Source organism: Macaca mulatta, chromosome 14 (assembly GCF_049350105.2).
Source record: "Macaca mulatta isolate MMU2019108-1 chromosome 14, T2T-MMU8v2.0, whole genome shotgun sequence".
Lineage (NCBI taxonomy): Eukaryota > Metazoa > Chordata > Mammalia > Primates > Cercopithecidae > Macaca > Macaca mulatta.
Window position 1 is genome coordinate 130481947 of NC_133419.1, and position 14476 is coordinate 130496422.

General features: G+C 54.0%; 1 protein-coding gene across 2 annotated transcripts in view; it reads left to right on the plus strand.

Annotated features, from left to right (window-relative positions):
* ST14 (ST14 transmembrane serine protease matriptase) overlaps positions 1–14476 on the plus strand; it is a 52781-nt gene that overhangs the window by 34543 nt on the left and 3762 nt on the right. For both annotated transcript variants that reach the window (XM_015116118.3, XM_015116117.3), the window contains exons 8-16: positions 1885–2024; positions 2375–2472; positions 4035–4144; positions 4258–4388; positions 5518–5622; positions 5988–6098; positions 6188–6301; positions 6628–6750; positions 7621–7807. In XM_015116118.3, coding sequence (XP_014971604.3) covers positions 1885–2024; positions 2375–2472; positions 4035–4144; positions 4258–4388; positions 5518–5622; positions 5988–6098; positions 6188–6301; positions 6628–6750; positions 7621–7807 — 1119 coding nt within the window. The remainder of the gene's footprint in view (positions 1–1884; positions 2025–2374; positions 2473–4034; positions 4145–4257; positions 4389–5517; positions 5623–5987; positions 6099–6187; positions 6302–6627; positions 6751–7620; positions 7808–14476) is intronic.

A 14476-nucleotide genomic window follows, 5' to 3' on the forward strand; every position in this document is an offset into this window, starting at 1 on the left:
GGCCAGAGCCTTCTGTGGCTGACTATGGAAATGAGCTGGGCGGATGTTTAATGATTAATAATGGGCTAAAATCCAGGCCAAGAATAATCTAGAACCATCTGCTGCCACAGCTTCGCAACCAGGACTTCTTGTCCATCTCTCTAATGTATTAATCGCACAACAAAGAAGTACATGGTCCCGGTGGGAAAAAGAAATTGACAAGCAAAAGGAAGACTAAAGTCACTCGTCATCTTACTGCCTAGAAATAACCACTGTTAATTCTTTTTCTTTGAGACGGGGTCTCGCTCTGTCGCCCAGGCTGGAGTGCAGTGGCAAGATCTCCGCTCACCGCAACCTCCGCCTCCCGGGTTCAAGCAATTCTCCTGCCTCATCCTCCCGAGTAGCTGGGATTACAGGCATGCACCACCACGCTCAGCTAATTTTTTTTTGTATTTTTAGTAGAGATGGGGTTTCACCATGTTGGTCAGGCTGGTCTCGAACCCCTGACCTCAGGTGATCCGCCTGCCTTGGCCTCCCAAAGTGCTGGGATTACAGGCATGAGCCACAGCACCTGGCCAAATTTTTGATGTCTATTCTCCCAGCCTTTTTTGCTCTGTGTGTGTTAAGAAATAGGATTATCCCATGCATGCAGTTTCATTACCTGCTTTAACAAATGAAGTATATTATGATGATCTTTCCAAATCAGTCACCCTGTCTCTCAGGGTTTTTATAAAGTTGCATTGTTTAGAAGGAGGGGACACAATCAGGATGGTATGGTTGTGAGCAGTGTGGACTCTGGAGCTTCAATGCCTGAGTTTAAATTCTAAGCCTGCCACTTATTAACCATGGGATGTTGGGCAAGTTACTGAAAATCTCTGTGTCTCAGTTTCCTCACCTCTGAGATAGGGACAACAGTATCTACTCCATAGAGCTGTTATGAAGATTGTGAGTTAACAGATTTAAGAGCACCGAGAACCATGCCAGGCATGTTCCTCTTTTTTTTTTTTTTTTTTTTTTTTTGAGTCTCCTGGTTGCCCAGGCTGGAGTGCAGTGGCACAATCATAGCTCACTGTAACCTTGAACTCCTGAGGCTCTGGCCTCGCCCCTGAGTAGCTGGGACTACAGGCAAATGCCACCATGCCCAGCTAGTTTTTTTGATGATGGAGATGAGGTGTCACTCTGTTACCCAGGCTGGTGTGAAACTCCTGGCCTCAAGGAATTCTCCTGCCTCGCGGCCTCCCAATATTCTGGGATTATAGGCCCGACCTTGGCATGTTCTTGATAAATGTTGGTTGTTACCACTGCTATTGTTCTGATTGAACCCACAGCTTATGTAGTAAATCCTCTGTTGTGGGCATGTATCATGTCTAGGGTGTTGCTTTTTTTTTTTTTTTTTTTTTCCTGAGATGGAGTCTCGCTCTGTCACCCAGGCTGGAGTGCAGTGGTGCTGTCTTGGCTCATTGCAACCTCCGCCTCCTGGGTTCCGGCGATTCTTCTGCCTCCGTCTCCCGAGGAGCTGGGATTACAGGCGTGCACCACGACACCTGGCTAATTTTTGTATTTTTAGTAGAGACGGGGTTTCACCATGTTGGCCAGGATGGTCTTGATCTCCTGACCCCAGGTGATCCACCCACCTCGGCCTCCAGGCGTGGGCCACTGCGCCCGGCTGGGTGTTGCTCTTTTAAACAAAGGTGAACCGTTTATCACTAACTCCTTCCATCAGTGATTGTGTGGGGGAGGGACTTACCTGAATGAAGGTCTTTTTGACTCCATTCTTAGCCCTCTGTGGATGGGACCAGAGTTAGGGATGGGGTCCTCGGGCACCTCTGCCTGGGAGCCTGGTTTGGGTGTGTGAGAAGCTTGGTTCTGCCGGCTCTTCCTAATGCCCACCCTCTGCCCCCACAGGTTGTGTGGTACCTACCCTCCCTCCTACAACCTGACCTTCCTCTCCTCCCAGAACGTCCTGCTCATCACGCTGATAACCAACACTGAGCGGCGGCATCCCGGCTTTGAGGCCACCTTCTTCCAGCTGCCTAAGATGAGCAGTAAGGAAGGGCAGGGCAGGGCGGAACTGCCCGCGGGCCGCGGAGAAGGGGAAGGCCTTAGTGGGGGTGACCGAGCTTAGGAGGCCACAGGCTGGACCCTGTGGCTGGGGAGCTGGCCTAGGTCAGCAGCAGAGGCTGAAGCTTGAGCCAAAGGCATCTGGCCGACCGCCTGGGTCAGGAGCCCTCCTGAAGCTTCAGCACCCGACACCCGGCCTTCCTGGCTGTGCACTTGCTGTGCAGCATCCGGGCATCCAGGAGGCAGCTCCAGGCCTCAGGCTGCAGAGTCCTCGCCTGCCTGCTTGGCCGGGCAGGTTCCTGATCCTCTTGCTTTCTCCCACCTTTCCTCTCAGGGTGTGGAGGCCACTTACGTAAAGCCCAGGGGACATTCAACAGCCCCTACTACCCGGGCCACTACCCACCCAACATTGACTGCACATGGAACATTGAGGTAGGAACTATGGGGTATGTGAACGTGTGTGTGTGCGCATGAGCATGTATATGCACATGTGTATGTCTCCCTGTGTGTGTGTGCGCGTACATGTGTGTGCATGTGTTTGCATATGTGTACATGTGTGTGCGTGTGTGTGTGTGAGAGAGGTGGATGGCAAATGAGGAAGACAGAAGAAAGGGAAGGGAGATCCTTTTTTAACCCCAAAGAGGCAGCCAAATGTGGTGACTCTCACCTGTAATCCCAGCACTTTGGGAGACCAAGACGGGAGGATCACTTGAGGCTAGGAATTTAAGATGAGCCTGGACAACATAGTGAGACCTCATCTTTAAAAGAAAAAATACAAAAATTAGCGAGGCATGGTGGTGCATGCCTGTGGTCCCAGCTACTCAGGAGGCCGAGGTGGGTGGATCATTTAAAGCCAGGAGTTAAAGGCTACCGTGAGCTATGACAGTGCCATTGCACTCCAGCCTGGGCAACAGTGAGACCCTGTCTCAAAAACAGCAAAAACAAATAAACAAATCCCAAAGAGACCATGTGTCTGGGGGTCAGGTCTTCCCCTGCAGTGTCAGGCAGACCCAGACTCATCCTAGCTCCTTGTCAGGTGACAGAACGACCTGGGCAGTTGCTGAAGCTCCCTGGGCCTCAGCTTGTCCCTAGGTGAAGTGAGGGTGACAGTGCCTGGGTCTCAAAGGTGCCATCAGGAAGAAATCAAAGAAGGTGTGTGAGAGAAGAGAGTCACCTGTCTCTGCCGCTCACGACATCCCAGCCAGAGCTGCCTCCTTTCCTTTCTTTAAAAATGTCAGGAGGGCCGGGCGCCGTGGCTCATGCCTGTAATCCCAGCACTTTGGGAGGCCAGGCAAGTGGATCACGAAGTTAGGAGTTCGAGACCAGCCTGGGCAACATGGTGAAACCCTGTCTCTACTAAAAATACAACAATTAGCCGGGTGTGGTGGCCTGTGCCTGTTATCCCAGCTGCTCGGGAGGCTGAGGCAGGAAAATCGCTTTAACCTGGGAGCCAGAGGTTGTGGTGAGCCGAGATCCGGCCACTGCACTCCAGCCTGGGCGACAGAGCGAGACTTCGTCTCAGAAAAAAAAAAAAAAAAAAAAGAGGCCGGGTGTAGTGGCTGGCGCCTGTAATCCCAGCACTTTGGGAGGCCAAGGCAGGCAGATCACCTGAGGTCAGGAGTTCGAGACCAGCCTGACCAACATGGTGAAACCCCATCTCTACTAAAAATACAAAAAAGTTATCTGGGCGTTGTGGCATGTACCCGTAATCGCAGAGGCTCAGGAGGATGAGGCAGGAGAATTGCTTGAACCCGGGAGGCGGAAGTTGCAGTGCAGTGTTGCCAGCCTGGCAACAGAGTGAGACTCCATCTCAAAAAAAACAAAAACAAAACAAAAGCGAAAACAAACAAAAAGTGCTGGGAGAACTTTCCAGCCTGTCTTGATGGAAGGCATACCATCTCTCCCTGGTCCATGCAGCCGCCTCCCTTTGATATCCTCAGGTTCAGGGAGGAGGGAGGGAAGCCGCAGATTCCCAGCAGCCTCTCTTCCCTCAGGTACCCAACAACCAGCACGTGAAGGTGCGCTTCAAATTCTTCTACCTGCTGGAGCCTGGCGTGCCTACGGGCACCTGCCCCAAGGACTACGTGGAGATCAACGGGGAGAAGTGAGTCCCGGGGGGTATGGGGGCTGCCTGGCCCATGCTGCAGGGGGAGGGGTCCCACCAGCCCCCCGGCTCCCAGCTGTCCCTCCTCATCTTGTGCCCCGCCTCCGCTCCAGGTACTGCGGAGAGAGGTCCCAGTTTGTCGTCACCAGCAACAGCAACAAGATCACAGTTCGCTTCCACTCGGATCAGTCCTACACCGACACCGGGTTCTTAGCTGAATACCTCTCCTACGACTCCAGTGACCGTGAGTGAACGTTGTGGGGAGGAGGGCAGCCTGCCCCGCATGTTCTGTCTACCCTGCATCTCGTTAGCATCATGCTTTGCTGATTCTAAGATGCTGGAGAATGTAAGGGCATGTCACCCCTCCCGTACCTTTGCGAGGAAAACACGCTACCTTTGATGCATTAATTAAAGCAGGCTGGCTGTGAGCGCTGGTACACACTGTGCCCTTTCCTTCTGGGTCACAGTCCCAGCATGAGGTACCTGCGGCTGGAGACGCCCCTCATCGGAGCTCCCCCGCCATCTGTCCCTCAGGCCCACCTTCCTGTGACTTTGATCATCTGTGCTTGCCTCTGTGGCCTGTTAGCACCGTTAGGATTCATAGGGTAATTTTGAGACACATTAGGAAGTACCGTTGGCTGTGTGAGCAGTGGTTCTTCCACATATACAATGTGTTTTTATTTCAACCCTGCATCATAGAATAACCTTGGGAAGACATTTAACTATGCTTAGGAATCCAAATTTAAGGTAAAATTCAAGGGCCTAGCTCATCGCCAAAAGTACACTCAGATAAACCAATACCTTTGATCTAAACACTTACCTGTGACTGAATTGTACCTGTGCCGAGGTGGTGACAATGGCCTCCTTACAACTTTGTCATCTGCAAAGTGGTCAGATGCCTCCTGATTTCAGAAACATTGAAATATGGAAAATGTTTACAGTGAAGGAAGCGCGATGCCGCACTGCATTTGGACAGGACACATCGCATGCATCGGGGACCTGCTGAGTGTCACAGGCAGGGCCTGGCCCTCGGGGTCCCCAGGCGGCCCAGCACACAGGGCAGGGCAGGGCCTGCGACCAGCTGGCCTCTCTGCAGGGCACCCGGGGCTTCCTGGGCTTCGATCCTCAGTGGTGGGGAGGGACCCTGCCAGCTCAGGTTGGGGTCTGTGGCCAGCCCCCTTCCCACACTAGCTGCAGGTGCAGGAACCCCTTTGTCACACCTTGGTGGGCCTGGGCAACCCCTGCCCTGGGCCACAGCACCCGCCCTGCTCCTCTGTGTTTGTAGCTGGGAGGTTGACCCGAGGGAGGGAGCCGGGAGCCAGTGGAGGGAGGTGGGTGGGTGCTGTGGGCCTCAGGCCTGCCTGTGCCCACAGCGTGCCCGGGGCAGTTCACGTGCCGCACGGGGCGGTGTATCCGGAAGGAGATGCGCTGTGATGGCTGGGCCGACTGCACCGACTACAGCGATGAGCTCAACTGCAGTGAGTCCAGCTGGGAGCCCCGGTCTCCCCACCCTCCTTCCCCGCCCTGCCTGCGTCCCATGGCCCTGCTGGCTGACTGCCGAGGCAGAAAGGCTGGAGGTGGTGGGAGTTTTTGCTCTCGGCCCTGTGTAGAGACCTCTGGCCTCCCTCCCCACCCTGCCATATGGAGATCTTGGCCTCTGTGGGGCAGGTGGTGGGGTGTCTCGGAAGTGCTGAGGTCAGCTTGGTAGCTGGTGGAGCAGGGCCACTTGAGTCTCTCTGCAGATCGGAAAGTGGTCCCCAGGTAGCTCTGATCACCTGAGTGTCCTGGGGAAGCAGTGAGTGATGAGGGCCTCACAGCCGACCCTCCCCTTACCCCACTCCAGGTTGCGACGCCACCCACCAGTTCACATGCAAGAACAAGTTCTGCAAGCCCCTCTTCTGGGTCTGCGACAGTGTGAACGACTGCGGAGACTACAGCGACGAGCAGGGGTGCAGTGAGTGCTGGGGAGGGGCGGCCTGGGCGGGCAGGCGGGCGGGGCAGCTCCCGGTGGCTCCTGGTGGCTGAGTCCCGGTGCCTCTCCAGGTTGTCCCGCCCAGACCTTCAGGTGTTCCAATGGGAAGTGCCTCTCCAAGAGCCAGCAGTGCGATGGGAAGGACGACTGTGGGGACGGGTCCGACGAGGCCTCCTGCCCCAAAGGTGAGGCCCGCCCCGCCCACCTTCCTGCTGGGGGCCTCGCGCCTGGAGGAGGCAGCCCTGAGCACACCCACGCACAGGATGCCCCGAGTTTAATGAACACAGACCACCTGTGGGTGAAGTGTGATGAGCAAGGGCTCTGGAGGGGGGAGAATTTTCCGGAAGGTGGAGAACCTGTAGCAGGGCTGAGAGGCCAGTGGACGTGGGTGGGGCAGGCCTGGGGGAGGGGGTAAGGTGCAGGGGCCATGAGGCGCCATGGGTGGTTTCTGGCTTCTGGTCAGATGCTGCAGAGGAATTGATCCCCTCCCTGTGTCCTCCTCCTTGAACAGTGAACGTCGTCACTTGTACCAAACACACCTACCGCTGCCTCAACGGGCTCTGCTTGAGCAAGGGCAACCCTGAGTGTGACGGGAAGAAGGACTGTAGCGACGGCTCCGATGAGAAGGACTGCGGTGAGCGAGGCGTCTGAGTACGGTTGTGCAGGTCGTTCACTGTGTGAGGTGCCCACCTGAGGGCGCACCTGGAGGCGCAATCCCGCCAGCCCCTCGCTTAGCAGCTCTGTGCTTGCGTCTCCTGGAGGAAAGGATAGCCCTGCCAGTTGTCATGAAGGCACCACCCCACGGGCTGGCTCTGGTCTTGGAGAAAGGCCCATACAGCCAGTATCTCAGGGCTTCCGTAGCACGGCGAGGTCGTGGCTGCAGTGCATTGCTGGCCCTTGCTGTGTAGACACAGCTGTAGGGGAGTAGACTGGAGAAGAGCAGCCCAGCTCACCCAAGCCCAAGGCAGGGTCTCACCCTCGCCCGCCCATACTTTAATTTGCAGTCTCTGTGTTTCGGAAGCGTTGGCTGGCCACGGGTTAGATTTGAGCACAGCTGCAGCTATTCTGTGACCTCACATCAGTGGTTCATTCGTCCCTCTGAGAGCTGTGTCCCTCAGCATTCAAGGATGCTTCTCCCTGCTCCACGCCGCCCCCTCTCCTGTGACGCCCCAAATGACGTCCAGTCAGGCAGATGACACCCAAATCAAAGTGAAGCTGAGCAGCCGGCCTCCGGAGCCCTCGCTGCATTTGTGAGGGAGGGGGAGGTGGGAAGATGCGAGTTTGAATTTGGGAGTGGGGAGAAGGAGGAGCATGGTGGAAGGGAGTCTGTGAAGCTCAAAGATAGTTTTGGGGGTCCCTCATGCCCTGGCCACTCCAGCAGTGCTGTGCACGCCAAAAGCTGGCTTCCCCACACAGGGTCTCCTGGCACCCACTGCATGTCCCCTTGGGGTTTGATGTCCCCACCTTGACTTGCTGTCCTCTGGTTCTCTGCCCCCCTCTGCAGACTGTGGGCTGCGGTCATTCACGAGACAGGCTCGTGTTGTTGGGGGCACAGATGCGGATGAGGGCGAGTGGCCCTGGCAGGTGAGCCTCCACGCGCTGGGCCAGGGCCATGTCTGCGGAGCTTCCCTCATCTCTCCCAACTGGCTGGTCTCCGCCGCGCACTGCTACATCGACGACAGAGGATTCAGGTGGGTCTCTGGGTGGGCAGCAGGGAGCCTCCTTACTGGTCCCTTGCATCTGGGAGTCATGCCAGGGTGGGTTGGCACCAAGGAAGGGCATTGGAGGGGTGAGCACATGTGTTAGTCCATTCTTGAGCTGCTCTAAAGAAATACCTGAGACTGGGTCATTTATAAAGAAAAGAGGTTTATTTGGCTCATGGTTCTGCAGGCTGTAGAGGAAGCGTGGTGCCAGCCTCTGCTTCTGGTGAGGGTCACAGGGAGCTTCCATCCGTGGCAGAAGGTGAAGGGGGAGCAGGCACGTCACATGGCGAAAGCGGGAGCAAGAGAGAGCAGGAGGAGGTCCCAGACTCTTAAGCAGCCAGCCTCGTGTGAACTCAGAACTCACCCATCACCATCGGGAGGGCACCAAAACATTCAGGAGGGATCTGTGACCAAAACACCTCCCATCAGGCCCACCTCCAACACTGGGGATCCCATTTCCACATGAGATTTGGAGGGGACAAGCGTCCAAACCAAATGAACAGATATCCCAGGACGGGGCTTAGTAACAGTAACAATAAAAACTCACTGTATTCGGTGCCCACTGGCAGCCAAGTGCTGTCCCTGTGCCTCTCCTAAGACGCCCAGCAAGTTAGGCAGGTCGATTGTATCGTCATTGTACAGAAAGTAAGGTTCAGAGAAGTAGAGATGTTTGCTCGAAGCGGCACAGCTGTTAAGTGGCAGAGCCAGACTGGAGCACGGGTGTGGTCTCCGGTGAGTCTGCACTGCACGACTCCTCGGATTGGCCAACATGAGCTTTGGATTCATGCTCCAGCTCTGGCTTGCCGGTGACCCTGGGCAGGTTATTCAAACTTCCTAGGCCTTGGGATCTTCACTGATGATGGTGACAGTATCAGTTCCCACCCTTAGAGTTGTGAGAATTAAGTACGATGCTGTACCTGAGTCACTTTGCGCTGTGCCTGGCACATAGTAGGTGCTCAGCATGTCATGGCCTCAGACACACAGGCAGATGAGAGGCCTGGAAGGGTCATGTGGGCATCCCAGGCTGCGCTATTTGTGTCTTAGCTCCCAGCCTCTCTGGGCATCTGGCCATCGGCTGAAGGGAGGAGTTTTAGGGCCTGGCTTGCTCTGAAGAGGCAGGCGCAGGGGTGGGCCTTCCAGGAGAGTCCACCCTCGGGAGAAGCGGATGTGCTTTCTGCTGGCTGCATGATTTTCCGTGGTAGACAGCTCCAGGAGCAGGTGACCCAAACCCTCAGCTGCCCTTTGCAGGGAGGAGAGATGGGCCCACAGCAGGAGGGAGGCCTGCAGCACAGATGGAGCACGCTCAGACACGTGCACAGGGCTTGGGTGATGGAGACAGACAGCAAGAGCCTGTGGGGAGTGGACCCAGCTCCATGGTCCCCAGCTTCACTGGGTGCTTGACATGTGGCTTTGTCCAACCTGAGACTGTCCCTTGTCTCATTCTGTCATACCCAACCTCACCCAGAGCAGGGATGATTTTTTTTTTTTTTTTTTTGGAGTAATGTGAGCTTAAGAATTTTGTGTGTGTGTCTGTGTGTGTATGTGAGTCAGAGTCTCACTGTGTCACCCAGGCTGAAGTTCAGTGGTGCAAATCATAGCTCGCTGCAGTCTTGAACCCCTGGGCTTGAGCAATCCTCCTGCCTCAGCCTCCCAAGTAGCTGGGACTACAGGCATATGCCACCATGCCCAGCTAGTTTAAAATTTTTGTAGAGACAGAGCCTTGCTAAGTGCTAAGCCTGGCCTCCAGCTCCTAGGCTGAAGTGATCCTCCCATCTTGGCCTCCCAAAGTGCTGGCATTACAGATGTGAGCCACCGTGCCTGGGTCAACCACTGCTCTTTGAGGTTGGCTTCTGTGCCTCTTTGACATGCCCCATTCTTTCCTTTTTTGAGCCACGTCCTTGCTTTCTGGCACTACGAGGTACAATAGGCTCATCTTGTGTTTCCCCAGCCCAGCCCTAGGACCAGCCATTTCTCCAAGGAGGCCTTTACTGGGGATGGTATTTAGAGACCAAGTTCCAGTTGCTTAGTGTGTTCATTGTCATCACGGTGTCATGTCCAGGCCCCGTCAGCAGGTGGAGCTAGGAAATGGCTGGGTGCATACTAAGAACACCGCTGCTGTCCTGTACTGCTTTCTCCTTTCCTTTGCTTCATTGCTTCCTTTCTCATTTCCTTCTCCTTCATCCTGTATTGATCATCAGTCATGCTTCTGCCAATGTGTAGTGCAATTAATATTCCACACCCGTGGTTATTACTGACACTAGAGAGACCAACGTGAATAGGACTTGGTCCCTGCAGATTGTGTGCCACAGACTTGTGAGGGTAGGACATGACACACTCGTGCAGTAAGTGCTGTGCCAGGGCTGTGTCCAGGCTCCCTTGGGCCCAGCATGTGGAGTTTAGAATTTTAAACCTATATGCCTGAGGGACTGGGGAGGGCGACTGTTGGGAACACTCAACATGGGTGTCTGAACTGAGGTTGAAGGTGAGGGTGTTTGTCAGCTGGACCAGGTGGCTCAGACCTTCCAGACAAAGGGAATGTCGTATGCAGAGGCAGGGAGGTGTGAGGTGTGCAGAGGCCTGGTATCAAGGGACCCTGAGCACAGGGCTAAGTCGTCATGCATTCATCGGGCACTGCCGGGAGGCGGCATCACGTTGCGGTTAACTGCACAGGCTGCCTAGGTTCCAGCTGTGGTCTACAACGTATTAGCTGTATGATCTTTGGCAAGTTGCCCTCTCTGTGCGAGTCCTCATCTTAAAAAGGGTGACCCTACCTTGCAGGGCTGTTTCAGGGATAAAACAACTTACTGTGTCAACATCGAGAAGAGTGTTTGGGACATCAGAAGTTCTACCTGAGCACTCGCGATTCCCAACTGCACTCCAGCCACTGGGGTCACCATGGGGGATAGCAGTGGCTGCATCTTCACAACCAGTCTCTCAGCTACTGGTAGATGTGCATGCCTTAAACATTAGAGGCTGAGTCTGCTGATATAATCAAATACTGTCAGACTTGCCCATTGGCTGAGTTTGCAGAGAGGGCTTCATGAAAGCGGGGTCTTGAGCTGAGCTTGCCGGGTGAACAGGGAGGGCTTGGAGGAGGGAGGTGGAAACCTGCAGGCACAGGGCAAAGAGCTGGATGGGGGTGTCCATGCTGGGTATTGGGATCATGAGGAATTGAGCCAGAGGGACGAGGATGGCTCTCCCCTCTCCCCAATCCCATGATAGCCTTTCAGCTACATCCTTGTCTCCTGGGCATTCCTGAAACATTTCTACTCTCTTCTATTTGCACTGCCACCATCTTGCTCGTCCCAGCTCACTGTAGCCTGGGCAGCTGCAGCACCTCTCTCCATCCACTTCCTTTCCTCTCAGGACTGTCTGCACCACTCGAGCCCGGAGTGATCTTCCCAAAATCTGGTCACCCCAGTCTGTTGCGCAACGCCCGCCACGGCTTGCAGTAACTCCTTCATGACCGACATGGCCATGTTATCTGGCCCCTGCCCGTCCATCCTGCCTCAGTCTCCAGTGCGGTCCTCACGCCTTCCCCATGCTCAGTGTGAGGGCTTCCTGAACATGCTTTGCTCTCTTTTTTTTTTTTTGAGAGTGAATTTCACTTTTGTTGCGCAAGCTGGAGTGCAATGGTGCGATCTCCTCTCACTGCAACCTCTGCCTCCCTGGTTCAAGCGATTCTCCTGCCTCACCCTCCTGAGTAGCTGGGATTACAGGCATGCACCACCACGCTTGGCTAATTTTTTGTACTTTTAGTAGAAACGGGGTTTCACCATGTTAGCCAAGCTAGTCTTGAAATCCTGACCGCAGGTGATCTGCCTGCCTTGGCCTCCCAAAGTGCTGGGATTACAGGTGTGAGCCACTGTGCCCGGCTACCTTTGTTCTCCTTAAACTTGTGGCATTCTCCACTGCTTCAGGCCATAGCTGGCCAGGCCTATGTGATGGCTTGGTTCATAACTCACTTCATTTCCGGACTCCCAGCCCATCCTCTTCCACAGCTTTCTACCCAGTCCTCTGTGGAACCCTTCGTGTCATGTTGTAATCAGTGGTTTTCATCTCTCTCCCTGTGTACATGGTGAACCTGAAGACTGGGTCATAGATTACATCACAGATGCCCAGGGATTGTTGAGTGAATGAGTTGATGCAGGGGTGAGTATGTGGCTGGATGTGAGCAGGCTGGGAAGCCATCAGAAAGGTCAGGTCAATTAACGGTGAACGCAGAAGGCCTGGGTGGGTCCCAAGGCCTCACCTCGCAGCTCTTGGGAATCCTTTGAGGCTGTGGAATGGGACAAAAAGGATCTCACAAAAGCAGCTTTTGGGAAGTCATTTTCTGGTGGCAACAGATTACAGTGAAGCGAGATCGGGTATAGCCCAGGTTGGAAAACTGAGCTTCGGCCTAGGCCTGCGATTCTGTAGGGAGTTGGCTGTAAAAAAAGGCCAGAATGGGGCCGGGCACAGTGGCTTATGCCTATAATCCCAGCACTTTGGGAAGCCAAGGCGGGCGGATCACCTGAGGTCAGGAGTTCGAGACTAGCCTGACCAACATGGTGAAACCCCATTTCTACTCAAAATACAAAAATTAGCCAGGCATGGTGGCAGGTGCCTGTAGTCCCAGCTACTTGGGGGTAGTTGAGGCGGGAGAATCACTTGAGCCTGGGAGGTGGAGGTTGCAGTGAGCCAAGATCATGCCACTACACTCCAGCCTGGACAACAGAGTAAGACTCCATCTCAAAAAAAAAGAAAGGAAGGCCAGAAGGGGATGGACGCCGGGGCAGCGAGAGTGGACCAGGGCTCAGGCAGGCATGGGGAGAGATGTGGAGGCAGAGGCTCGGTTTAGTGCTCCAGGGTCGGGGAGGTGCCCTGGCTGGGTGGTTCAGTAACCTTTTGACTTTCCTGAGAGGTGAGGGAAAATGAAGCGGGTGTTCATGCCTTTCTCTTGTCACATACATTTTCTATTTTAGATATGTATTTTTCCAATGCTTTATTTTGAAATTTTTCAAACCTACAAAAATGTTGTAAATACAATGAATGAAAAAAAGGACTAGTACAGTGAACACTTTTTTTTTTTTTTTTTGAGACAGAGTCTCGCTCTATCCCCAGGCTGGAGTGCAGTGGGGGTGATCCTAGCTCACTGCAACCTCCATCTCCTGGGTTCAAGCAATTTTCCTGCCTCAGTCTCCGGAGTAGCCGGGACTACAGGTGTGTGCCACCACACCTGGCTAATTGTTTGTATTTTTGGTGGAGACAGGGTTTCACCATGCTGGCCACGCTGGTCTCGAACTTCTGACCTCATGATTCCCCTGCCTCGGCCTCCCAAAGTGCTGGGATTACAGGTGTGAGCCACCGCACCTGGCCATACAGGCAACACTCTTATACCTCTGATCTACATTCAGTGATTGAGTTAATCACATTTGCTTTCTCTCTGTTTGCACCCGAGTGTATTTTTCTGAGCCATTTCCCAGTTGGGGGCAGCCATTGTGAGGCTTCCCACCAGGTGCCTCGGCCTGTGTCTCCAAGAACGAGGACGCTGTCCCACACTGAGAAATGGCGGCATTGCTTTGTGCTGGGAGCTGATGTACGCATCGTAAATGTCCTCCAATCATGCCCGTCGTGTTCTTCTTTAGAAGTTTTTTTTGTTTGTTTGTTTGAGACATACTTTATCGCCCAGTCTGGAGTGCAGTGGTGCAATCCAAGCTCACTGCAACCGCCGCCTCCCGGGTTCAGGTGATTCTCCTGCCTCAGCCTCCTGAGTAACTGGGATTACAGGCACCTGCCACCACGCCCGGCTAATTTTTGTATTTTTAGTAGAGATGGGGTTTCACCATGTTGGCCAGGCTGGTCTCGAACTCCTGGCCTTGTGCTCCTCTCACTTGGAGCTCCCAAAGTGCTGGGATTACAGGCGTGAGCCACCGCGCCCGGCCTTCTTCAGAGCTTTTTTAAAAAAGTTCTAGGATGCAGTCAAGGGTCATGCCTTGTATTTAGTCATTAGGTTTCTTTAATCTCATTTTAATCAATAACAGTTTCTCTATGCCTTTTATTTTTTGTTTTTTTATGGCATTGACATTGTTGAAAAGTTCGGGCCAGTTATCTTACAGGATGCCTCGCAATTTGGGTTTTCCCGACTCTGTTTTCGTGGCTGGGTTAGGAAGCAGTGCATGGGTGGTGCTGTACACTTCTCAGGGAGAGCATGATCCCCCGTGACAGCGGCTGATTGGGAGAGGAGCCTGAGCACCTGGCTCGGGGAGCCCAGCAGATTTTGCCATCATAAAGGGCCTTCCACCTTGGCTGTGAATACACCATCACAGGTGATTCTTTGAATCAGCGTGTCTCGTTCTCCAGCCGTATTTTACCTAGCGTCTCAGTGTCCGTTGGTAATTCTCACATTTGTTGATTATTACTGTGGTAGGTGAGAATGTGGTTCCTTATTGTACTGTTTCTTCAGCATTTAGGAGCTGATCACTTTTTCTTTCTCTCCCTCCCTCTCTCTCTTTCTCTCTCTCCCTCCCTCCCTCCCTCTCTCTCTCTCTCCCTCCCTCCCTCCTTCCCTCCCTCCCTCCCTCCCTTCCTTCCTTCCTTCCTCCCTCCCTTCCTCCCTTCCTCCCTTCCTCCCTTCTTTCCTTTTTCTTTTCTTTTTTGAGGTGGAGTCTCACTTTG